Source organism: Amphiprion ocellaris, chromosome 20, assembly GCF_022539595.1.
Source record: "Amphiprion ocellaris isolate individual 3 ecotype Okinawa chromosome 20, ASM2253959v1, whole genome shotgun sequence".
Lineage (NCBI taxonomy): Eukaryota > Metazoa > Chordata > Actinopteri > Pomacentridae > Amphiprion > Amphiprion ocellaris.
Window position 1 is genome coordinate 5,274,632 of NC_072785.1, and position 26,889 is coordinate 5,301,520.

The 26,889-nt window shown below is 39.7% G+C and overlaps 1 protein-coding gene across 1 annotated transcript; it reads left to right on the forward strand.

The window, feature by feature from the left end:
- The first annotated feature begins 215 nt into the window (after nucleotides 1–215).
- On the forward strand, nucleotides 216–26,831 carry apoba (apolipoprotein Ba). Its single transcript, XM_055006226.1, has 29 exons — nucleotides 216–327; nucleotides 1,463–1,504; nucleotides 2,604–2,716; nucleotides 2,822–2,967; nucleotides 3,814–3,961; nucleotides 4,125–4,277; nucleotides 5,888–6,012; nucleotides 6,100–6,176; nucleotides 6,296–6,752; nucleotides 6,876–7,020; nucleotides 7,136–7,282; nucleotides 7,396–7,607; nucleotides 9,810–10,017; nucleotides 10,111–10,281; nucleotides 10,447–10,650; nucleotides 11,729–11,893; nucleotides 12,008–12,213; nucleotides 12,308–12,490; nucleotides 12,667–12,797; nucleotides 13,700–13,910; nucleotides 14,143–14,315; nucleotides 14,409–14,584; nucleotides 16,006–16,127; nucleotides 16,220–16,593; nucleotides 16,874–24,436; nucleotides 24,544–24,655; nucleotides 24,961–24,993; nucleotides 25,118–25,304; nucleotides 25,440–26,831. The coding sequence occupies exons 1-29, from the start codon at nucleotides 273–275 to the stop codon at nucleotides 26,607–26,609; spliced, it is 13,209 nt and encodes a 4,402-aa protein (XP_054862201.1). The 5' UTR covers nucleotides 216–272; the 3' UTR covers nucleotides 26,610–26,831.
- The last annotated feature ends 58 nt before the right edge of the window (nucleotides 26,832–26,889 follow it).

Consider the following 26,889-nt stretch of genomic DNA (forward strand, 5'->3'; position numbering starts at 1 on the left):
AAAATGTTAATCTAACTTTAATTCTAATGGATGGTTAAAACTGTTGACTGGAGACAAATAGAAATCATCACCTTGAAGCTACCGGTACTTACCCAACAATAACCTTTGGTTTAGTTAGAGTTTGAACTTTGAAATGACCTCTCAGGCTTTGATGTGTGATGTCAGTGAGCAGGAGGAGAGGGACTTTATAAAAGATCTGAGTTTAGCTGCTGCTGTTTTAGTGCGGACTGAGGCCTGACGAACACGGAGGAAACCCTTTTCTTTAGCCCATAATGGGTTACAGCCAGCTGTGCCTGTTGCTGCTGCTGAGCAGCTACACATTGGCTCGTAAGTGGGAAACCTTTTTCTTTAACCCTAACTCTATAACATTAATGATAATTATTTCTGTGTGTCAGCATGACAGTGATAGAGATCCAGCATGCACGATACCAGGACTCTAAAACTGAAAGTGGAATTTTAGTTTCCTTGTTTATATCTATGCTTTACAATCTGGAAATGTGTTCTGTTTGTGGGTTAATGTGATGTACTGGGGCAAATGTGTAGCCCATAATCCTCAGAGTTTCACTAAAAAGCAATTGGACTTATCTTTTAGAGCCTTGGAGATATTTTTCCTGTCATCCAAGACAATTATTCAGTTCTAACTGACTTATAGGGAGACTCAGCGGTGTTGGTGGACCAAATTTGTCTCATTATTTGCCACACACTGTGTTTTAATGTGTAATCCTTAAACACAAAACAAAACCTATAAACCTTCAAAAATAATTGCAAAGATAAAAACAATCTGCACGTTTGTTGTTTGTGGCTCACATAATTCCACACAGACTGTCATTTTGCTCAAACAGATAATATAGAGACAGATTTTGCTCCATGCTGTGACTCTTCATCAGTCAGAACTAAGGAGGCCTCTTGGGTGAGGGGCGAAACATCTTCTAGATCCTCAAAGCGACGTCCAGTTGGTTTTTACTGAAGCTCATAAAATTACCATGATACCATTTATAATACATATAAAATACGTTACCCCACCTCTTTCCCAGTGTTAGCAGGAACAGACTCCACCCTAAGATCCTCTATGATAAAACTGGTTTAGCTAAGGATGGATGCATGGATGGATGGATGGATGGACGGATGGATCCATTGATGGATACATGGATGGATGGATGGATCCATTGATGGATGGATGGATGATGGATGGATGGATGGATGCTGGATGGATGGATGGATGGATGGATGGATGGATGGATGGATGGATAGTGGGGAAGTGTGTAAAATCACATTCATGTCATTTTGGTCAGTGTGTTTAGATTGTTCATGCTGGTGCTTTAAAGTGAAACAAATGACACCTGAAATATACTCTATCTAACTTTCCTTCCCAGGGCAGTAGACTATTTTTCATTTTGTCATTATATTCAACATTCTGTATTGATTTATTTTATCCTTCACTCTTTTTTTGTTTGTTTTACAGAGGACAGCAATGACAATAATGAACAAACTTCAACATGCCTGCGTAAGTTCTTATTCACTCATCAGTTACCTTCACATTAAATTCAATTAAATGTCTGTTTCCAAATCTACAAATCTGGCAGCATGAAGATCTCTCACTGAAGACTGCTGTCAGGCTGTTTGCATTCATATTTTGGCTATTTTAACCGTCGTGTCGTCCTGCGGGTCAAAATTTACCCGTTTTAAAGTTTAAAAATGTGGAAAAAAAAAAATCACAGTGAAACTTCTGATGTCCACATTTTCAACATTTTTGGGAAATCTTTGAACATTTTTTGGTGGAAAAAATAAATGTTAAAAATGTTGCGAATTTCGCTGGATTTTGGTAGATTTTTTTAAGAATGTTCTTAAAGAAAATTTTAGAAGTTTTACTGATATATATATGTAATCATTTTAGATATTTTTAGGATTTTTTGGAAGATTTTTACTCATTTTTTTGAAAATATTTACAAGAATTTTCTTGCCAAATATGTTTTTTTTTTTTTTTTTAAATAAAACTTTTAAGGGAAATTTTTAAGGAATTATTGGAATTTTCTTCCTGAAGGTTTTGCAAATTTTCAGAAATTTGTGGATTTTTTTTTCTGAATATTTGGATTTTTTTTCAGACAAGGAAACAATACTTTTTGGTGCCCGTAAATTAGGACAACAGGAGGGTTTAAGGGGGAAAAAAATGCAAAGACTATAAATATTTTAGTTCTTTAAACGGTGATCATTTGAAAAACTCTGGACTCTCCCCCTCAGGTTTTTGTGTAACTAGAAAAAGCTGAGCTGTGTGTGCAGAGGGTCGGTACAAACAGACACTTTGGCCTACTAACAGATCAATGGTGGATGCTAACCTGATAAACATATGACCTGTTTTCTGGAGATAGCAGCAGAGGCTCATGAACTCTTGTTCTGTGCTGTTTAGGATTTAGAACAATAGCTGCTGCATTAATTTGCTGCTGCAGGGTTCAAACTCTGATGGATAGATGTGAACAGGAGCTTATCTTTAATTGGCTTGAAATGATACCATCATTGATCAGCACCTGGAGCTTTGTACTTTAAGGAACACAGATGAAAGAGGGTCAGTATGAGTCAATATAACCACTGATATTATCTTTCTGCAGTGGCATCCAGATTCAAGGCCTATAAGAAATATGTGTATCAGTATATGGCAGAGAGCCGGAACGGTGTGGTGGGCACTGCCAACCTGAGAAATGGCCCGAAAGTCTCCTGTCAGGTACAGGACTGTTTCTTTCCTGGTTTATTTGACAACAGAATGCTCTTATCTGAACCCCCTCACTGTGTCTCTGCTGACCATGTGTCTGCTGTCACATGTCTTTAGGTTGAGATCGAAGTCCCACAGATCTGCAGGTTCATCATGCATACCAGAGGCTGTGTACTCAGTGAGGTGTCTATCATGGATCCCCAGGGCCAGCCGGTCTACAAGCAGTCCCCTGGCTCCGAGGCGTTCCAGGCTGCCATGGAAAAGTTAGTGGAAAACATTCTTTACATGCACAACTCAAATTTAAACCAGAAGTGTGGAAGGTGTTTTTACACCAGGGCTGCCAGGCATGGAACAGAGTTTGGACTCACAACAGTCTCTACAGCCAACATGATCTCTGTTTTTATACTAAACAATCTATCATGTGACGAAGTGAAAGCAACACAAAGCTGTGAGTGGGGATGAAGGCAGCTGTCTTCAGTGAACAAGCACTAATACACACTGGACTGTACACAGTAATTCCCCAGCAACACAAATAAATGAAAAATAAAAGCCCAGTAGACAGCTGTATCTATAGGTGAGCTGATGAACAAAGAGAGACCAACAACTGAATGTTGCACTAACAGAAGCACCGCTGCAAAAGGATGATGATGTTGCCCCTGGATATGTAAACAAGTAAACAAGCAGCTGTTTACCAACATGTTAAAAGCTTAAAACATGACCTTATGTGAACATCATGCAGTTTGTTTCTGCTGCCTCACAGCATCTTAGCCCAAGAGGATTATTATTAATTTTAAGGATTATTATTAATTTTGAGGAACACAAACAACCCTATACTGTATACATCTGTGGTCTGACTGAGCTCCTATTGCTTTAAAATGACTCAGACGTAACTCTCGACCACAGCTTCCTTCAGAATGTGCAGATCTATAAAACCTCTGCCTCACATGATGCCGGATCACAGCAGCTCACCTGTGACTGTGTTCAAACTTCAGACACTGTAAAAATCCTCTGTACTGCACAATATAAAGCTGTAATATTGTGGAGTTAGAATGGTTCAACATGTTCACTGCAAAATGTCACTAATGGTCTGTTGTTGTGTGTTCATCCAGGAATGCTCTTAAGTTCAGTGTGGAGGAAGTCACTAATGTAGAGCTTTACCCTGAGAATGATGAGCCGGTCAACATCCTCAACATCAAGAGAGGAATCATTTCTGCTCTCATGGTGCCAATCCTGGAGGATGGACAAAGCAGCTTCATGGTTCGTATCCTTTCACAACCTGAACAGGCTCCCCTAAAAATGCAGTAGAGATATTAACAGAGCAACTCCAGAAGAAGAAAGACAATACATTTCTTTGGCTGCTGTGTTTTAAAGCTAATGTTGATGGGCTAAGCCTCTGAATGTTTATTTTATTCTCTTCCAGAGCACAGTGCATGGCCACTGTTTAACAGATTACGTGGAGAATGCTCGGAAGGATATTGCCACAGAAGTGACCCTGTCCAGAGATCTATCTCAATGTGACCAGTTCTACAGCAGGGATCTATCCAACAGCCCCCTGGCCCTGCTGCAAAAACTGGTGGGCACTGCGGTCCTCTTTATTCATGTCCAGTTGTGGAAAGAGTGCTTATCACCAGCTAAGTCTGAAGCCAAACAAATACTAGTACTTAGAATTCATGTAATAAGACAGATTTTTACAGTCAACAACCCCATAATCAACCATTTCAGTCTTTCTGTTTCCACTGTAGGATCCAACAATGTGCCCAAACAACAACAAACAGTAGTTACTGGACGTAACTTCAGTTCTATTAACATATAGGAAAATGAAGGATGGAGGGTTTTTTTTGTTAACCTGTATAGTGAATGTCACATTCTTGATGGGGATGTTAGAGAGGAGAAGACTGCTACTAGACGAAACCACTGAGATAGCAGAAGGTTGAACTAAACAGTATTTGCACTCTATCAGTTCAGAAGCCTTTGACTCTGGGGTTTATCTTGGTAATGCAGTATTTCAGCCATGTTTCCATGTAAAACATGATGCTGATTTTCATGCTAGAGTCTTTGTCTCCTGACGAGTGTCTCCAGCTCCTCCATCTTATTACCACAGAGCGAACATTTCCATGATAACAGATGGAAGAGCCGGTCTATCAACCTCTCTCCAAACTATCTCTCCCTTCCTCCTCTTCCTTTTACTTCAGTTCATCTCCCTCTATGTCTCTTCTGTAGAATTTTTTCTGGAGTATCATGTCTCATTCCAGCAGTTATTGAGAGCACAGCAAGATCAGGAGCTTCTGCTAGGAGTAAACTATATCTGGCTGGCTCTGTTGCTCCGCAGGTAGAACTCCACTTAGCAATGGCAGCAACGGTCATGTCCACTCCATTTCCTCTTCTCACTCCTCCAAGATAATCAAAAAAAGTAGAATAAAAAACATTTAAATCATCAATAATTAGAACGTTTGGCATCAAGAATAAAACACACTAAACTGAAAGACACAGGACTAAAAAGCTGCAGCATCACCATCGCCCTTTTGGTTTTACTAGTAAGTATGTATCTACCCAAGAGGTACTTTTTCCTTCCATAAAAACAGCTCTGAAAGAGGGCCTACAGTCAGTTCCTGCAGTCAGAACACACAAAGGTTTCAGTTATCCTTTAAAGCTGCTGCAGTGGAAAACAACTCTTAATGTAATAGTAAATGATCCCCACCTATGTAGCACTGTTTAAACCTAAGATTCCAAATGGTTTTACAATGTGTTTGTGTTGTTTGTGTAGTCACACACCAACACACCAACAGCATGCAGGAGTCAGGGACTAAACTGATAACCTTGTGGTTGGTGGATTACTAGATATTACTGTAATAACATAGTAATGACTACTGAGTACAGCTGGGTTGGAAGATTATCTGCCCTGGAGTATGAGATCACTAAGGTAAAGTCCTGACATCACCGTTTCTGCAGTGGGTTATGTTGTTCCCTTAGTTCACCTGCTGCTCTGCTGTTACATTATGATGAATACATCAGAAAGGTATTTAGCGTCTATGTGAAATGAAAAATAACTGGTTCCCACGACTGGTGAACTGCCACTTATTGTTGCTGCAAAAATGCTTTGCTTTGTTGATTTAAAGATTCTCTTAATGGTGCAGTCATAGTGCATTACAAACACAAATAAGCATTATGATTTTTTGTCTCCAGCACAGCCCCATGTCTAAGCTGATAACCAGCACTCAGAAATGCAACTATCAGTTTGATAACAGGGGAAGGCACATCACCACAGCCATGTGCACAGAACAACATATCTACCTGCCCTTTTCTCACGTGTAAGTTAGAAAATGAGTACATATTTCTAAATATATATCTACATATATAGCGCGTTGTTATGGCTCATCTTTTAATGTATCTTGCAGAGATAATGGAATATCATCTGTGTTAACCCAAGATCTGAGCTTTCAAAGTTCCAAGAGAATCAACAACAGAATATTTGGTGAGTGATTGTGTCAGTAAAACGTGTCCTGTATAGCTTTACTTCACATCCGATTCTCCGGTCATGTATCTGGTTTTACTGGAAAATGCTAAATTAATGTCAAACATGTGTGCACACAGATGTGAACCCCAGCCAGAGCACACCACTGCACTTTGAAGACCCTGAGGATAAAGCACCGGTCCAAACAAAGGATGCTGTTCTGAGCACCTTTCGGGACCTTGCAGCTTTGCCAGGCACAGACCAGGGTCAGAAGAGGACCAGCCTTTTCCATAAACTGGTGTCCGGCTTACGTGTCCTGAGGAACGAGACCCTCAGCCAGACGGTCCCTGAGATGCGAGAAATATCGGGCTGGCTCACCTGGCAGGCCCTGATCCAGTGTGGAACCCCAGAGTGCACCAGCGCCATCCTCCAGGTTATTAGGACCATTGACGGGGTGTCCCTGGAAGTGGACGCTCTCGTCTACGGGCTGAGCCTCCAGGCTAACCCTGACGCAGCACGTGTCCGAGATATGCTCAGCATGGCTCAGTATAAACAGAGCAAGGCAATCATGTACGCTCTGGCAAACACAGTCAAGAAGTAAGTAAAAGAGGCAGCGTCATGGATGTCTTTAATGCTTTGTTATGGTCAGCTGATGTAAGTTGAACAACGCTTTCTTTATGCTAATCACAGCATCTGATTATGTCTCTCTCTTGTGTACAGGTTCCATGAAGGAGCGGTTACTCCAGTGGTCACAGATGTGTCAAAATTCATGGAGACACTCTTAAATGACTGCTCATTGGAAATCCAAGATTATGACTCAGAATTTCCTCCTGACCCTGCAGAGACTTCCTTCCTTGTCCTGAGGGTACGATCATGCGAGCTCCCTGCATAGTTTAGGCTTCACTGATGTGTCTGCTCTTGTCATGAAACCTCTCTCAGGGTTTCAGGGCCCAGGTTAAAGCCTGTTTTCTAATTTCCAGGTTGTTGGTGTCATGGGTCAAGCCATGCAAGCTGCCAGCCCAGACCTGATTTCCTCTATTTTGCGGTGCGCTCAGAAAACAGACATTCCACTGTCAAATCAGAAGGCAGCCATACGGGCCTTCAGACTGATGGACATTAATGATGAGGTACAGTAGCTCACACACATGCATGCAAACATACAGTATGCACATCATATTTCTATATCAGAGCATGCTGTAATTACAGGACGACTGAGACCATATCCTTTGGTTGCCCACAGATCAGAAACGTTCTCATGGAGGTTTACCAGGACACTCAGAGCCCCGTTGAAAAACGCTTAGCAGCTTACCTCATTCTGATGAAGACCCCGGACTATACACTTGTTAGAAACGTTGTCAACAGTCTGGAGAATGAGAGAAATGAGCAGCTCAGGAGCTTTGTGATCTCCCATCTGAACAACATCCGCAACTCTGATGAGCCACAAATGCATGAGTGAGTAGCCAGCTGGCATTTATTTATACAGGTCAGCCTAATTCATGGCTTCAAATGTCTACTTTATAGAAAAATAATTAAAAATCTTTCATGCAAATCTTATTTTGTTTATGGTAACACCATATACACCAAACCACAGAAGACAAAGCCAATAAAAAAAAATGTTTTTAGAGTAAAATTCCAGCAGCTGTGGTCACCAGAATGCTGCCGTAAAATTACGGTAAAACATTTTCTACATTTACGGTAAAGAAATGTATTGATATTGTTGATTTTAGGGTTAAAAACATGCTTCATTCCGTATTTTACTGTAAAAAAAAGTAATGTTAACCTTTAAAATTATGAAAATTTACATGAAAATACTATATAAAATAAAGTTTGTGTAACATACTATAAATATTACAGCATTTTCATTATCAGCACAACATGTTTATTTAACTGGGAAAAAATTACAGTATTATTCTACATATTAATTTTTCCATTAAAAACTGCAGGAGTCGGGAAATGTATTTTTCTAGCCTCTTTAGAAAACACACTTTTCTCCTGATTAACCTATTTACGGTGATTCAGTGTTACATAAACTGGATCAAACTATTTTAGAATTTGCAGATTTTTACCGTCATGGTTTGACAGTTTTTCACCACAAAATGTACAAACATTTTTTATAGTGTAGCTGAGCAGCCAGTAATTTTATTGTATAGAAACTGGCTGAGATCAGAATGAAGTGAACAGTGAACACTGCATTTTCAGGCGTCCAGATGAACATGGCCTGTTCACCGTAGCATTATTACAACTTTACAAACTGTTCTGTGAGTTGCTTCTGCCTCCAGTGGTGCTAAAAATCAATCAGTGTGTCTTTGTCTGACTGTCCTGTCTCAGATATAGTTCAAAGTTTACTCATTTGTTATATGAAACAAGTTCTATAAAATATTTTGACTGCATTTTGAGAATTTTATGTGTTTTCAGATCTGAGTTTTTTTTGCATTTTCCCCCATTAAAAAACGTCTTACCTGGGAAGCCATTTAAAGGCTTCAGTATCTTCAGAAATATAAATCCCACCATTACATTTGGTGAGACACACAGTGGCTCCAGGAGAGACTTTTAACTATTGGCCTTTGAAAATTGAAAAAATTGCAAAATGTTTAAACAAAGCTGGTATTGGTGCCCCAGAAAGTTCATGTAAGCAAATATGGATGGATGGATGGATGGATGGATGGATGGATGGATGGATGGATGGATGGTCATGGACCATTTTGGACTCATTGATAGGAGCACATAAACTGGTGTGCATATGGGTCCATATGTTGTCATTATATGTGCAAAGTTACAGCCACTTCCAGGTCGTTTATATACTGAAATTTTACAACATATTAGACATATTTAGCCTCTTTGAATGTTTCATGAAACCGACCTCACATTCAGTTCAACGTAACATTGAGTTTTTACATTTGAATAATAGTATTAAAATTTGAAAGACTTTAATATTGATTTAATTATTAATGCCTGGAAGGGATTAATTAAAGTTAAAGGAGTGTTTCTAAATTGTATGGTACATGGAAAATGGACAAGGGACAGAAACCCTTTGCCTGCAACTCCTGTTGTCCTCATTTACAGGCACCAAAAAATATTGTTTCCTTGTCTGAAAAAAAAATCCAAAAATTCAGAAAAAAAATTCCAAAATTTCTGAAAATTTGCAAAACCTTCAGGAAGAAAATTCAAATAATTCCTTAAAAAATTCCCTTAAAAGTTTTATTTTAAAAAAAATCCCCCAGATTTGGCAAGAAAATTCTTGTAAATATTTTCAAAACATTTGTAAAAATGTTCCAAAAAATTCTAAAAATATCTAAAGTGATTCCATATATATCAGTAAAACTTCTAATATTTTCTTTAAGAACATTCACAAAAAATCAACCAAAATCCAGTGGATTTTGGTTGATTTTTTGTGAATGTTCTTAAGAAACACTTTTAACATTTATTTTTTCCACCAAAAAATGTTGAAAGATTTCCCAAAAATGTTAAAAATGTGAACATCAGAAGTTTCCCTGTGAAATTCCCCCCCCCCCCCCCCCACACACACACACACACACACATTTTCAAACTTTAAACCCAGGTCAATTTTGACACGAGGGTTATGTGAAAATATCAGTCCTGCTGTTTTGAAATGACATTATCTCACTAAAATGTTATTTATTCTCTTTACTCAAGACTCAGGGAGTACATTGACTTGGCCTTAAAGGACGAGCTCTCACCTCCAAACAAGGTCTTTGATGGCATGTCACGCAACTACAAAATCAACTCCCCCTTAGGCTCAATCCAGAGCAACATGATCTTCGATGACAGGGACACTCTACCTAAGGAGATGATGCTGGAGACCACTCTGAAGGCTTTTGACTACAACTATGACATTTTTGAGGTATGATTTCAATAGAATGTTCTTAATATTTGGCATAATCACACAAATCAGATGTGCAAAGAGCTTCAAAGATTTAAAATCTCCCATTTCAAGGTTGGTGTTGAAGGGACGGGATTTGAACCAACAATTGATGCTCTTTTTGGAGAAAAAGGTTTCTTTCCTGAATCCATCTCCAGAGCACTGTACATGGCAGGAGACACTGCCCAGATGCTCAGAGATGTTCTGGATAGAACTGCCCCTCAACAAGACAGAAAGAAGAGACAGGTGAAAAGATTCTTGGACACACTTTATATGACTGTTTATGAATACAACCTTGTCTTTCTACATCTACCTCGTCACCAAGGTTGCAAAGTAATGAATCCTAATCAGTATGGCAGCTTCATTCCATATACACACTGACTAAAACACTCACTGGTAATATCTTTTCAGGCTCCACAAGATCATCTGAAAGCTATCACAGAGAGTTTCCAGAGGCTTATGAATGATCTGCGTTTTTCTCCAACACCTGAAGCCACTGCCTATCTTCGGCTTCTGGGAAATGAGATCGGATACATGAAGACCACTGAAATGAGAAAACTGGCCGAGACTCTGTTCATGTACTTCCACATCTTCATCAGGATTCTGCCTGGCTCGGTCAGATCTTCTGTTTCTTCACATGAGCGTTGCAATATTAATGACAGAAAAACATTTTTCTGTCATACAAAAATACCCACAGAGTATTCCTCAGAATCGCAAAAAACAAAAAACAAAAAACAAAACCCAACAACAACAAACAAACTTGAAATCTAAATGTTGGCCAGGTTAACTAAGCATGATGTAGTTAATGTTTGTTTTGTTCAGCATCTTAACTTAGCACTTAGCATTAACTTAGTGCTAAACACAAAGTGTCACAGAAACAACTGGGTATGTCATTAAATTGGCAGCTATTAGGTCATAAACCAAAATATTGACTGAAATTTTGACCTGATGATGACTTGCAAAGCAAAGACACTGCATTTTAAAGATATGAAATGAGGACCATAGATATCTATATAAAATAACAACAATTCATCTAACAGCTGCTGAAATATTTGAGTCTAGACAAGACTGATGGACAGACTGAGTCTATGATGAATCATAGCAGCCACAGTGATGTTATCCATTAGTCTGTGGACTGTTTGAAGACTTGAGTTTGACTTTTGGTGCCAAACTGGTCATTTTGAAACAAACAAGGGGTGGACCTGACTGAGAACTCGAGAACAGTGCGCCCAGTTTGGTTCCAAACCATCAATGACAAGATAGTCTCTGCTAAAGCAAAACCTGCTTTATTATCTGTTTTACTCCACAGTGAACCAGAAGTTCCAAAATGAACATCATGCTGTATTCAAAAAGTCTTGAAGCTAGCTTCTTAACACTGCTGCCTGTTAGAAAGAATGCTTCTGTGTTGCATTTACTGTTCATACCTGAATCTTTTATATACAGTCTATGGGTTAAACACAGATAGCATTACATTACAAACCTGCAATCTTTTCAAATCAAGTTTTTTTTGTTTACATAGCACATTTTAAACCAAACAAAGCTGATCGAAGTGCTGCACGCATTATAAGACTTTTCTGTAGTATATATTTTTCTTGTTCTAATTTTACAGCTATTTAAAGTGACATTTGATAGTGGACTATGACGCCACTAGCTATGATTTTTTTTTCATGATACCTGTTTTTATCTCCAAAAGGCCTTCAATGCATTGATGTCTAGCACTGAAAATGAAGTCTTTGCCCACTATATCTTCATGGAGAATGCATTCGCTTTACCCACTGCCTCTGGCTTCCCTCTAAAATTCTCTCTGGCTGGTGTGTTTGCACCTGGAGCCAAAGGAGGCCTGGTTCCTTCAGCAATGGTGAGACAGCTGCTCTTCAACTTAAGTTTCATGTAAAATTAAATCATAAATGTACAAGTATGTTCCCTGGAAACGACTGTTTACAGCTGCTCTGCTGTTTCCTTCTCATTGCAGACGGATTTGTCCTTCATGCCTTCAGTTGGGCTGGAATTCATCACCCAGATGGGTGTGCACATTCCAGACTATGTGGACGCAGGGATTGAGATGCACACAAACATGTACCATGAGAGTTCTCTCAATGCCAAAGTCAGCATCAACAAAAACCAGATTAAACTGTCCATTCCTGCTCCTACTTCCAACACTCAGCTGTTCAGCATTAGGTCAGTGTCACCTCTTTCAGATGATGTGAAATGCTTTCAGTGGTTGCTAGCATCATGCTGGTGTGTCTCACTGCTCTCTCTGTTTCAAACTCAGCAACAAGCTGCTGTCCATCTCGTCTGGTCAAACAAAAATAGTGCCATCCCTGGTGGAGGACCGCACTGACTCAACGAACTGCCAGCCGCTGTTCACTGGTCTGAACCTCTGCACAACATGGCGTTATTCCAATGCTACATCCATGGACCAGGCCCCATATTACCCTCTGACTGGAGAAACCAAGTAACAGGAAGCTACTTCAGAAAATTTTTTATATATAATTATAAAAAATATAATTAGTGTCTCCTTGGGAGTCTAATTTGTAAATAGTTGCTGTTATCAGCTGATATTATCCTAGTCATGATTTTTCCCTGAAAGCTAACAGATCAACAGATGTTGATAACGTGTCATTTTCTCAGGTTTGCGATGGAAATCCAGCCTACAGGGAAGGTTTCAGAGTACACCGCCACCATCACTGATGAAACACTCAGAGAGGGTAAAAAGGGACGTCATAAAGTAGAAACTCTGAAGCTCACCCTGAGGGCAGAAGGTAACGTTGAAAGATTTAAAGTTTGTGTGTGTGTTTGAGTGAATGAATTTAGTATGAGCTGGTCCAGCAGCCTGGAAAACTACATCCACATTCAGCAGTTACAGAGCTCACAAATATCAATACAAAACATTGACCCTTCTCTTAACAGTCACTACAGCTACAGTATAATTAGGAACTTCAGCTGAAATGGTCCAGAGTGAATGTATGTCTAAAGGTTAGACTTATACTTATCACTAAATTCTTTTACAATAAAATTAAGTACAAGGTGCAATAAAAAGATTCCAAAACTGCACCTATTAAAACAAGGACTGTACCTGATTTAAATGTCGTTGTGAAGTAGTCACCTTATGCAGTACTACACCATTGCTGGTGCTCCTGTCAAGCTTGGAATACTCTCATTCTGTTTCCATTCTGGCCCCATTCTGTAAGCATGTCAAGAACCCTTTGCAATGTGTGCTGAATCTCTTCTATTGCATCCAAACAGTGACCCCTGAGGTCAAATTACACTTTGGGGAAGAGCAAGAAGCTGTTGGGAGCCAAATCTCGCAAGTGCTGTGGCCAAATAACAGCACCATGAGTGTAATGATCCTCATCTTGGGCAGAATTTGATATTTGGTCTCAGCTCTTGGTGAAAGTTCTGATGCGCCCCAACAGTGACCAGAAAACCATGTTTAACACAGGTCCGTGTGTGGATTGCAGAATGTCACGTAATCCTGGTTGATGACAGTCGGTGCTCTCACCTGCTGCGTTCAAGTACAACAGGACCAGTCAGCAAACATTTTGATCACATCATGTTTAACCTGCAAATTTCTGCAGATGTCTGGAAAGATCCTGAAGCCACCGGCTGCCACTGTGCCAGGTGATCAACAGTTGCTAATGTGTTGAATTTCTCCTGTTTCCAGGTGAAGATTCAGTCGAAGCCACAGCAGCACTGAAATACAACCGCAATAAAAACACTTTGTCCACTGACGTCGTCATTCCTGACTATGACGTGGAAGCAGGCATCAAACTGGCCGTCACTAACGGTGATACTGATGGAACAAAGATGCGAGGTATCACCATCGACGTCACCAATAAGAACATCCCACAGCTGACTCTGGTTGGACGCACGAGGTACATGTTGCACTGCAGAAAATACCTACAAGTTTCTTTTTGTAAACAATCATCAGTCGTTTCTGATGATAGATACCGCTACTGACCACCCATTTAAGAAGTGCTGCCTGTTTTTTTGAGACAATCTGTTTTTCGTTTAGAATGAGTGGATGAGAAGCATCCTGGAAAATCAAAGTAATTAACAAATCAAGTTGCAGTCTTATCAAACGACGTGTCCTTCTGTTATATGTAGACTTGATATGATGAGAGATGCCATGTTGCAGCTGGAAATGGGCATTCCTTCTCTGAAAACTGATGCATCTGTCACTGCAAACCTGAAGAAGGATGAGGATGTGCTTCTGGACTTGGAAACAGTGATCCGCCTCCCTGAGACAACCTACCAACATAAAACCTCCCTAAAATACGGTAAGTAGTCATGAATGTCTATGATGCTGAGAAGAGATTGAGAACATTCGTCATTTGTATATTTGAGGGTGCGTTTGGATTTTCTTTTCACAGATAATGACAAATTTGAGGTGGAAGTGAAAACAGATCTCAATTCAGATGTACAGAAAATGATACCAAACCTGGAGGATCATCACAGGAAGTTCCAACAGCTTATTGATGAAATCCTGGACCAGAGAGTCACAAAGACTGACATGAAACTGCGTCACATAGTCACCAAAGGCATCGAGGTAGTGTTTTTTACATATCTATTAATCTAAAGAAGGCATTTCTGTCCAACTGGTCTCTTATTTATAATAATATTTTATGGACTAAAACATATTGGTGGAATCTTTAAGGAGGCACTGGCAGGTTTGTGGATAATGAAACCACTTAATTTTGTGTACCAAATTTAAAGAAGTACTTAAACTGTGTCGACTGTTGGGGGACAGGTAACTAAATCATAGAATATCTTTGTATTACACATATTTCTCTTTCTTCTAGACCATCTGCAGTGCCCACAACACAACTTAAACAAAAACAGTAGTCATTTTTCTTTTCATTTAATTCTAAGCCCAGTTTGAGTCATTGGAAACTCTGCCATGATATACATATGCTCTTCTCAGGTGTATGTATACTTTTGTTGACTGTAAATTAATACCAATTTGCTCAAAACCAGGAGTGGAATGGAAACTACCACCAGCATCATTGTCATAAATGCAATCATTTGGAAGCACACACTCAGAGAAACAACCTGAGGAATGTCTTCATGGCAGAACAGTCAAAGGGCCCCAAGACCAGCAGAGATTTAGTCTTTGCTAATCAGCTGTGTCAATTGTCAACTTTGTCTGAAGCTGGAAGTCTGAAGAACAGTTTTTTCTACCTAAAGGAGAAAATTCAAAGCTAACCTTTCGAAGCTTTGTCTCTGCTTTGCTTCCTACAACGATATAAAGCAACTACTGTGTAAAACTCACCCTGATGCTAGCTGTGGACTTCGTTGACCCCTAAACTGTGGCTGATCCATAAATGAAAGAGACAAACTTTCAAGTCTGTGACAGAGGTGACAGCATGTATTCATTTGCATGTGAAGAAATATCATTTTTAAACTTTGTCTATGCTCCTAACAGTCAACCGATTCCACTAAGTGGAATTACTTAATGTTTACACCTCAACCTTTTGGGTCTGGGCACAATCTCATTAAATATACTATAGCTCCCTCACATAGCAGCTGTATATACAAACAATGCATCTTTAGACTTCTTTCCACAACACACAGCACTAGTCAGGACTGCCTCCTCTCATGCATCTTCTGTTCATAACAGAGCACAGTTGAGCACATTGCTTTTTCTCTTCACTTGCACTTTAAAGTGTTGCTTGGCTATGGGGCACCCAGATAGCTCAACTGGTTGAGCAGGCGACCCATGAACAGGGACTAGTCCCCAACGCAGTGGCCTGGGTTCGATTCTGGCCCGTTACTGCATGGCTTCCCCCCACTCTCCTCCCTACATTCCTGTCAGTCTCTACACTGTCCCTATCCAAAAAGGCCAAAAGATAACTTTAAAAAAAAAAAAAAGGTGTTGCACAGCTTTGACAGAGGCTCATACCCTGAACTCTTTTATGCTTTTCAGTTTTGTATAAAATGAGATGTAATTTTCTTCATGTCCCTCTGAAGGCAGGGAATATATGGCTGGACAAACTGACAGCAAGCATGCCCTATCTGGCAAACCTGCGAAGTAAAAGGAGCGTCTCAGATCTCACCTTGCCATCCCTTCCTGACAAACTGTTTCTGCAATCGTAAGTGTTTAAAACTGAGCTCTAGAAACTTCATTTGCTTTCAGCTGTTGATGGGAACATTTCATCTGATATGCTGCGTTCTACATCTACAGTGAAAGTTTGTTCCGGTACCAGTTCAACAAGGATAGGTTGGCCATCTCGGTTCCTCTTCCACATGGGGGCAAAAAGTCAGAGGAATTAAACTTCCCAAAAACTCTGTCTACGCCCGTCATAGATTTGCCAGAGATAGGCCTCTATATCCCAGCCAACAATTATCCACTACCATCATTCATTATACCACCTTCTTTGGATTTCACTGTTCCTCTCCTTGGTCTGGCTGAAGCATCCACCAAGGTCAGCAGCAACTTCTACAGCTGGGAGGGCTCAATCTCTGGGGGAAACAACACTGTTGATGTCCCCAGCTATGTTGCTCAGTACAAGGCCATTGGTCAATCACCTTTCAACTTACTTTCGTACAAACTTGAAGGTAAACATATCTTTAAACATATTTTTTACAAGTTAATGAACATAGCTTTAATTGTGTTTTTTTTTTTGCTATTTGTTATCTTCTCGGAAAAATAGGCAAGACTTAAGACTTTGGAAGACTTGCGTATACATTTACTGATAGTTTCTTTAAATGATGCTGTTTTGTGAAATTGTGCTTCTATCTGAAAGGATGATGCGTGGAGCTCAGATCTACATCTTTGCTCATGCTTTTACAGATAATATACTACAAATGAATACAATTTTTCTCTGTCTGTTTCAAGGAGCCGCAATGATGTCAGGAAGAGCTGACGATAACCTCAAGTATCTTCTGAATAGTTCCTTCAGCCATGTCCTCGTTGACACAAGCCTCAGTGTCTTAGAAACATTAAGGGTTTCAAACAAATTGAATGCGAGAGCCAATTATAAGTTTGAAGCCTCTAGTCCAGTAGGCTTGCAAGCCTCTCTCTACTACTCTGCTCAGTCAACATCCACTCTAGATTCAGATGAAGTCTCAGGAGATGGTACCGTGGATGGATTATTTAAAATAGGTTCATTCTACACTAATACCTCCTACACTCAAAGTTACAACCTGCGTCCAAGAGATCAAGAAGGAAGGGGAGAGTCCACCCTGCTCTTTGACTCACCAATCCTCAAATTTCAGAACATGATCCGTGGAGTTTATGCAAATTCTGAGTTGAATATTGTGTCCAAAACCAGTGCACAGAAGGACATCTTCAAACATATAGCAGAGCTCAAGTATAAAGATGCACAGCTGATTCTAAAGTGCAATGCTGTTGCCACACCCATGGGTAAATCACTAAACAACAAAGTTGAGCTTGGTGTATCCAGCCAAATGGCCCTCGTCAGAATTGAGTCACAGGCAGACGATGACACAAAAAGGGCATACTCACTTATAACAGGGTCCCTGGATTCAAATGGACTTGAATTAAACTCTGAGGGTTCCTTCATCTTTGACACAGGCCGTGGATTGCATAAGGCTACTGTAAGAATTGGAAGAAGTGGTCTGACCACAAGTGGAACCAACAGCATTCAGTGCAGTCCTGTGACACTGGAGAATTTCTTCAGTTGTGCCATAGACAACAATGGAGCATCCATGGACTCTACTACCAAAGTGATGGCTGATGAGGGCAGAGGAGAGCTGATTATTAAGAGTAAAATCACAGGTGCTGAAGCCTCTATGTATGGTGACCTTACAGGACATGCATACGATGCGGCCACAACAAACAACCTGAACATTGTACTGAACAGAGGGACTCTGACCCTTACTGGCAATTCAAAAGGAACATTTAAGCAAATGAAAACAGAAAATAGCCACACCCTGACCCTCACTCTGTGGACAGTCAAACTCCACTCCAACACTAACAACTTCATCTGTGAAGACATTTACTACAAGCAAGACACCAAGGTTGATATGAAACCATTTGTTTTGGCATTTGATATGACAAATGACCTCAGGTTTTACGATGTCAGTTTGAACAATGAAGGCCACATCAAGCTTGAGCCAATTAAGGTGGATCTCAGTGGAAGTACGACAGGAGCATATGGAGAACAACACAATGTTAAACATGCCTATGAACTCACCTATGACAATATGGCTGGTACACTGAAATGTAGCACATCTGGAAATGTAATGGAAGCCCAATTAAGTCACAACTGTGAACTTGAAGTTGCTGGACTTTCTTCAACATCAAACTGTGAAGCAAGAATAAATTCTGAACCTCTGCGCTTTGACGGCACCATTCGCACCATGGCACTGCCTTTCAGCCTCACTATTGATGCTCTTGTGAACAGTGATGGAGAAATTAACCTACATGGAAAGCATACCGGACAGCTGTACAGCAAGTTGCTGGTTAAAGCTGAGCCCCTAGCTCTTGCATACTCACATGACAGCCGGGTATCAACCACACATAAACCTCGAAGAAGGGAGTTTTCCACTAATTTAGACAACAAATGTGAAGGTGTTCTGACTCCAAATGAACAATATCTGACCTGGAATGTAAAATCTAAACTGAACGACCATACTTATAACCAGGCCATTAGTACTTACAACCATCCTGAGAAGGCTGGATTTGAGTTTTCAGGAGTAATGTCGACAGACGTTTTCAGCAGATATAAAAGATCAGTACCTGAAACACAAGAATTCAGAATGACAGGATTCATCAAGTATGACAAGAACAGTGACTGTCACATTATTGAAATTCCATTCATCGAAAGCTTTCCTGCTGCTTTTGAGAAGCTCAAGAACACACTTGCACAAGCCTTAGAATCGCTGCAACAGTTCATCCGTAACTTAGATATTAATCAGCTAATCACTGATTTCAGAGCCAAATTAGACGAGATACCAGTTCAAGTGAGCGATTTCATGCGAGAAATGGACTTGGAGAACAAAGTCGATCAAGTTAAAGTAAAACTCGATTACTTGTTTAATGAGTTTGCTGTAACAATGGATGACTTGGAGCTTGCAATGAACAATTTCAGAGACAATTTGGAATATACTGTCACAGATATTGCTACCAAAATTAAAGACCTAATCCTTAAAATTGAAGAGTATGTCAACTCAGGGCAACTTGCTGACAATATAACGAATGTACTTTCACACATAGGGAATAGGGTTCAGTCTTTTGATGAAAAATATAACATTAAGCAATCATTTGTCAAAGTGCTGGATGTCATTGAGGACATCATCAGACAGATTAATTTACAGAAGTTGAAGGACAGCAGTGCTGCATTCCTGCGAGAGGTAGATTCTAAATACGGCATCTTGGAAACAATCAAAGAGAAACTGTCTGATTTAAAACAAGCCATTGACAACTTTGACATCAACGTGTTCTTGCAAGATGTAAAGGGCTATCTTCTCTCAATCGATTGGGTTGCATATCTTGAGCAGCTCTCATATAAAATTCCCTCCTCACAGATAAAAAAAGTTTTGGAATCTATGAATGATGTTATTGTCAACTGGATTGACGAGTATGAAATCCCTGACAAACTCAATGCAGTGTATTCCGACTTCAAGGATCTGCTTTTAAAATATGATCTTGATGATATATTTAAAGATCTAATGGATCAGGCTGTTACTCTTGTGAAGGAATTTAAAATTGAAGAGACAGTGCAAACAGGTGTAGAAACTCTGAAATCGATCAAATTTGAATTTGTTTATGATAAAGTTATGCAGTTTCTGCACAGTTTGACGAGCCAGCTCAAAGCAACTGACTTTAAGAAAAGCATTGATGACCTCAACGAACATATTTCTTCAATGCTCAAGTCAATGAAGGAATTTGACTATGATGCATTTGTTGATGAGACTAACAAGAAGATTGCTGAACTAACAGAATATATCAATGAGCAGATTAAAACATATGAGATTGTGGAAAAAATTGAGGCTGTTAGGGACTTTTTCAGAGAGATCCAAAGTTCCATCTTCACATATCTGGATGAACTCAAAAACACAAAGGTAGCTGATGCTCTAAAAAAACTGAAACGTGTAATTGACACTACTTTTTACAATGACATTAAACTGAAAGCACTGGATATGCTTGAGGACATGAAGCAAAGGATCTCAGACATGGATGTTAGAGATGAAATATACATTTACCTCCAAAGAGCAAGTGAATCCTACAGAAATATAGTTGCTTATATTTCTACACAGTTTGATCGACTGATGGAGAAGATTCAAGAAGTGGCAAAAAGCAATGACGTCATTAACCAGATAAAGCAAGCTGTAGATGGACTTCTCAAAAGACTGAAAAGTGCTGAGATTGAAGTTCCCACTTTTACTGTTCCTCTCACTGATCTTGTCATTCCAGCATTTACAATCAACCTGAACAAACTCCAGGATATCAGCATCCCATCTCAGATTTCACTCCCTGAATTCACCATTCTCAACTCGTACACAGTCCCTGCCATTATTATAGACTTTGATGAGATTAAAGCTAGAATAGTTGCAGTCATAGATGACATGAAAGAATTTGAAATCCAAACACCTGACCCAGAAGACATCTTTGGTGACTTGAAAGTTCTGTACTTATCTGAACTACCGGATCTTACGTTTCCAGAAATAACACTGTCCGAGATAAAATTTCCAGCCATCAACATCCCCAAATTAAGTTTGAACAACTTTGAAATTACAATGCTTCCAATTCCAGAGATCAAGTCTCCTGGAGTCCCCAGTGACGTTTGTATCCCAGTATTTGGCAAACTTCATGGCGAATTTAAAATTAACGCCCCACAATACAGTCTTGAAACTACATGGAAACTTGAAAATTCAACGACAACATTGAAAAGCCCACAGTTTACAGGCACCATTACTTCTCATGCCAAATCACCAATTGAGCCCCTGGAATACACGTTTGAAGCCACTGCTCAGTTGGAAGCTCCAAGAATGAAGAAGTTGCTGTTCACAGAGACAATGAAAGCTAACCATATAGCCTTCTCCATTGATCATGAAGGGTCCTTGACATTGACTGGTTCCTCCGCTGAGGCTTCTGCAAAGACTACTACAAAGGCCACAACCCCAATGTACACAGCAGAATTGATCAGTATTATGGCATTTACTTTAAGGAATGGAATCTATGCAAGCATAGACACAACCTACAACCACAATCTGGACATCCCATCAATTGAAACTTCAAGTCAGGCATCAATGCAGCAAATTATAGCAGCCACAATGGAATCTGGCAAAATTAGTGTGAACAGTGAAACTATTGGTAATGGAAAATGGTCTATTCAGGACTACTCTGATGAAGGTACGCACAAAAGTAATGCAGAATTTAACATCGATTTTAACACTGCAAAGTTAACTTTTGCAGGAGAAACAGACTGTAAAGCCTTAAAAGCAAAACAAACATTGACTGCTGAATCAGTGATCCTAAGCCATATCACTGCTGAAGCAAGATGTGAAGCTGAAGTTCCATCTGTCAAGAAGAGTGTTATGGTTGTAAATGGAGAGGCTCATTTTGGGGACTTGAAAGTTGCTCTAACAGCTTCCCATGATGCTGAATTTACTGGAAACCTCATTGGATCCATGTCTAACTCGTTGGAATTCATGACCCATCCATTTGAGATTGTTCTTGATGTTAAGAATAAATTAAACTCCAAGATCTTCTTCCCCCTCAAACTCACTGGTAAGGTGGATCTCCAGCATGATTATGGCGTTGTATTAAACTCTGAGAAACAGCGTGCATGTTGGTTTGCTTTGGCAAGATTCAATCAATACAAGTATGGCCATAACTTCACAGCAGAAAACAATGAAATGGACATCTTCCTCCTCTCTTCAGCCAGTGGAGAGGCCAATTTAGACTTTTTGACTGTTCCTCTCTCAGTCCCACAGATAAACATACCTTATTTTGAAATGCAAACCCCAGAGGTTAGAGACTTTTCTCTGTGGGAAAATGTTGGATTAAAAACCTTGCTTACCACTCCTCAACAGTCCTTTGATATGAACCTGAAGCTACAATATCACAAGAATCCTGATACTCACAAGTTTGAATTATACCTGGAACCAATCTACAGTGTAATCAGCGACAACGCCAACATCATCCGACATCAATTTGAAGAATGTAGAGACAAAGTAGTTGCCCTTCTAAAAGATTCATACAACCAAGCAAAGTCACAGTATATAAAACACAAAATTGAAACTTCTGGTATTCCTCCTAGAATCTTCAGAGTCCCTGGATACAAAATACCAGTATTGAACATTGAGGTTTCTGCTTTCAGGGCTGAGATGCCAGCCTTTAGCTACTTTGTTCCCAAGGAGGTCAGTACACCGAGCTTCAAAATTCCAGCACTGGGTTTCTCTGTGCCATCCTATACCCTAGTGCTGCCATCTTTGAGGTTTCCTGTCATCCATGTTCCAGACACTTTAAGTGAAATAAAGCTGCCCACTTTCACACTACCAGACATTCAGAATAATGTTGTGATCCCAGCTATGGGTAACATAACTTGTGACTTCTCCTTCAAATCCCCTTTGATTACCATAAGTACTAATGCAGGCCTTTACAATCAGTTTGACATTGTTGCTCGGTTTAGCACCTCCTCATCATCTGTGTTTGACATACTGAATGTAAAAATTGATGGTACCACAAGTCTGACAAAGAAGAGAGGACTAAAATTAGCCACGACTGTATCCCTGGAGCATAACAACATAGAAGCAAACCATGAATGTGCTGTTAGCCTCAACAAAAGAAGTATGGAAGCTTCTGTAGCCAACAATGCAAAAATCAGTTTACCTTTCCTCAGTCTGGAACTGAATCATGAACTCACTGGAAATACCAAGACTAAGCCAAATGTTTCTTCTAAGAAAAAAGTAAAGTACACGTTGAACATTCCTCTGATTGAGTCTGTAGGCAAAGGGAATCTTGAAATGATTTGGGACCTGGAAGCATTATCTTCTGATGTGTCACTGGAGACCTCTACCAAAGGGAAGTCTGACATAACCGTGATGGACATTTGGAATTTTGCTGGAGATCTGGAAAATGGAGCCACTTTCTACCTCAATGCCAATGGCCTGCGTACGACTGTCACAACAGCCTTGAATTCAAACATTAACAAACAGGCCAAACAAAAACGGAGCTCAAACAACGTCTTCATGTTTTACTTGAAAAAGAACTTGGCTCTTGAGGTTTCCTTGCGCCGTATGTTTGCAACAATTGATTACACGAGTACTAACAATGTGGATTTTGCACCTATCAGTACAAATGGAAAACAAAATTTTAAAGGAGAACTAGATTTTGTTCCTTTAACAACCTTGAAGACTACACTGAACATCGATGCAAGTCAGCCAAGTAGTTTGGGTGACGTTGAAGTCACTCAGAGCATCAAGCTTGCTATTAGCTCAGAGAAGCAGTCTTTCACCTGGAATGGTAAAGAACAGCTGGCATCGCTCATCCATGTTTGTGATTTACTCATGTCCAATGATGAATCTGAGGTACGCATGGACTTGACTGGATCTGTAGAAGGTCATCTAGCATTCCTGAGGTCAGTTAAGCTTCCTGTATATCAGAAGACCCTCTGGGATGTTCTCAAATTTGATCAGGTCACAAATATAAACAAATTACAATTCTTTCAAATCTCTTCTAGTATTGTATACATGAAGAGCATGGATGGCTATGTTTACACAATACCATCTACATTATTTCAAAATGGTGTCACGTTTAATGTCCCTGAAATAAGCATTGCTCTGCCTTCTTGGGTAAAATCAATTCCAGATTCAATAAGCAAAGTAGACATGAGATTTGAAAACACTTATGTCCCTGATCATATCACTCTTCCACCTGAAATCAAATTTCCAGCCTTTGATGTTCCATTTACCACCTTACATGTGGAACCCTTTGGAATTGATCCTAAAAATCTCCACATCCCGAAGGTGATCACCACCAAGGAATTTGAAATCAAGCTGCCTGGCTTGCCAATAATGTCAGTTCCCAGTTACAATATTAACACTGAGTATCTACAGGAAAAAATGTCATTCCTTTCTATCAAGTTGCCGCAATACGAAGTCACAGTCTCATCTCTCACGCTACCAAAATCATTTACAGTTGGAGAACGCACCTTCAGTCTAAATGATATCACAAGCCAGATTACAAACTTTGAACTACCAACCATAGTCATTCCAGAGCAAAAAATTGAAATCCCTGAAATGGCTCTACACCTGCCTTCAAGTCTGTTTATCCCAGCTTTTGGTGCCCTTGGTGGCACTCTGAAGGTTTCCTCCCCTATTTACAACGTGACAACAACTATCAATCTGGAGAAACAGGGCTCAGATCTGACAACTTCGCTGAATTCCCTCTGTACTTCTACCATGATCTTGTTGGAATATGACCTCTCTGGTAAGACTGGTGTACATTCCACTTTATCTGTTAGGTCACTATTTGAATTATTACATCTAAGACTTTGCAATCAATAAAATAGTTTATTTTTTCTTATTTTTCCTCAGCTACTGCAACCATCAGATATGATAATGGAGTAATTAATCTAAATGGGAAGTGCAACTTGATTCACAATGATGTAAATGTTAAATGGCAACATGTTCTGGCACAAAACCTGAGGTACGTGTACACAGTGTATTATGTAGTTTAGTTTCTGATGAGATCATAAATCTGGGTTTCTTTCTGATAATCTTTCATCTTTCAGAAAAATGAAAATTATAATGAAAAATACTCTTAGGTTTGAAATGATTGGTTCTTGAATGTGACAAACTCTTAAAGTCGCTCTGAGGAAGAAATAAATAGGAATGGTATCACCTGGCTTGTGTTTGGGTAGGAGGTCTAGTCACAGCTGATCTTCTAACCCTTGATTCAGCAGGATGGATCTTCACACACTCTGATAAAAAATTTTTATTTATTTTTTTCAGAATGAAACGTCAAGCCTCTCTGACTGATGTGGTGTAAGGGTTTATTTTGATTCTATTTTTGCATATTTCCACAGTGCTCAAAGCAGTTCTTGCTCATATGTTGATAAAATACATACTGTAAAATATGCCTACTGACAGCAGTTTTTCTGTTCTGAAGGGAACCTCGTCATACTCTCAATGTTGACATCATCAGCCAGACATTTGTTGACGGGAACTTCCGCTTTGCTTCCCGCAAAGATGGCATCACTGCATCTATGTCTTCTCCATCATCTGGTTTCCTTGGATTACAATTTCAGCGGAGGTCTCCAACGCAGCTGTATGGAAAACTCTTCAGTCGCTACCTGGTAATACAATCATTCACCTCTTTCATTTGCACTGTGTTAACGGCAAACCATTTTTACTGACTGACAGTCTATGTTGTTGTGCAACTTGGTACTGTCTGAACAATTATTTTTCTCCATTTCTTCCCTCAACTTCAGTCCTCTCCTGAAAAGGACACTGATGTTCTCACTGCTAAAGCCTCTCTGAAAAACTCAGACAAGTTGGTTTTCCAGATGTCATGGAATTGGGAGTTCCTCCATGATGTGATTGAGGGCACCAAGTACAGGATTCCTGCCATGACAGATGCTGTGCTCAAGTTCATTAACAAGTATCACACCTACCACTTTGGCTTTAATATTCAGCGAGCCGGCATGAAGATGAAAAACACAGTTTCTAATGTCATAGAGAGAGGATACCATGAGGTTCCTATGTCTTTTGACACACTGCAGGATTTAGTCCACAGCCTTGCTGACCAAGGGAAAGACATGTATAGGAAGGCTTCGGACGGCTTGATGTCCATGAATGTGCAGGATGCCATAGACAGACTGGTTCACGAGGCTAGAGAAATGATAAAACTCATTGAAGATAAAATGAATGCCTTGCTAGATGAAATCACCCAGTTTTTGAGAGATCGAGATCACTCAGTGCCCGAATGGAAGAGACTCTCCATCCCGGAGATCTTCCAGGAAGCTCGTTCGTCTGTATCGAGAGAGACTGACAGGGTGATCCAAAGGTTTTCCAGCCTCATGGTAAAGATTTCTACGTACATCAGAGAAGTTGAGTTCACTTTACCCAGAACTGATGTTGTTGTTAATGGAAATGAGGTAATGGATAAACTAAAATCTGTATATAACGAGCTACGACATCCCATGAGCAGGGAGCTCAGTGTGATTCACAACAGAGTGGCACATCTTTTCCAGGTTATTATTAAAAAGGCAGAGGATTTCATCACCTACCTAAAAGATAAAAATGTGGACATTTCTTCTGAAATTCATGCCATTCATGCAAAAATTGTACAGTCTTCAAAACAACACACTGAGGAAGCAAAGAGACACGTGGCGGAGTACAAAGACCTTCTCAAAATGAGGATGGAAGAGGTGCATAAGGCTTTAACTATGGAGCGAGTATATACTGATACTGAGGCGTTGATCAGTAATCTGCAAATACATCTCTATGGAGGACTTCATGAAGGTGTAGATCTAATGAGGAGGGCGTCCCAGAGCACTGCACCATACATTACAGTTAGCAATAAAAAGGCGGACATTGAAATTCCTTTACCTTTCCTTTGGAAATCTTTTAGCGACTGGCCGAAACAGTTCGGGCAGTAAACTCTGTCTGTGTTGATGAAGTGATTTTATTATGGCTGACTGAATGTGAAATAATATGTCTTTGTTTTAATGCAAATAAAAAATACTTTAAAAGAGTCTTCATTTAGTAGGTAAAAATATAAGTTAATCTTCTGTAAGATATGTACAATCATAGCTTGCCAGTGTTTCGTGTTAGTTTCTGGTTGTTGATGATGTTTAATTAAATAACGCTGAATGCACATATCTTTGTGTAGTGTTTCATCATTTTCTAATTAAATCTGCAGATCTGAAAGCTTTGGAA

Bases quoted from the DNA above. Each gene is read 5' to 3' on its own strand.
- apoba (XM_055006226.1), top strand. From the start codon at position 273: ATGGGTTACAGCCAGCTGTGCCTGTTGCTGCTGCTGAGCAGCTACACA. The intron at 24,437-24,543 runs GTAAGACTGGTG...ATTTTTCCTCAG, and splicing joins GTTGGAATATGACCTCTCTG to CTACTGCAACCATCAGATAT. The intron at 25,305-25,439 runs GTAATACAATCA...CCTCAACTTCAG, and splicing joins AACTCTTCAGTCGCTACCTG to TCCTCTCCTGAAAAGGACAC.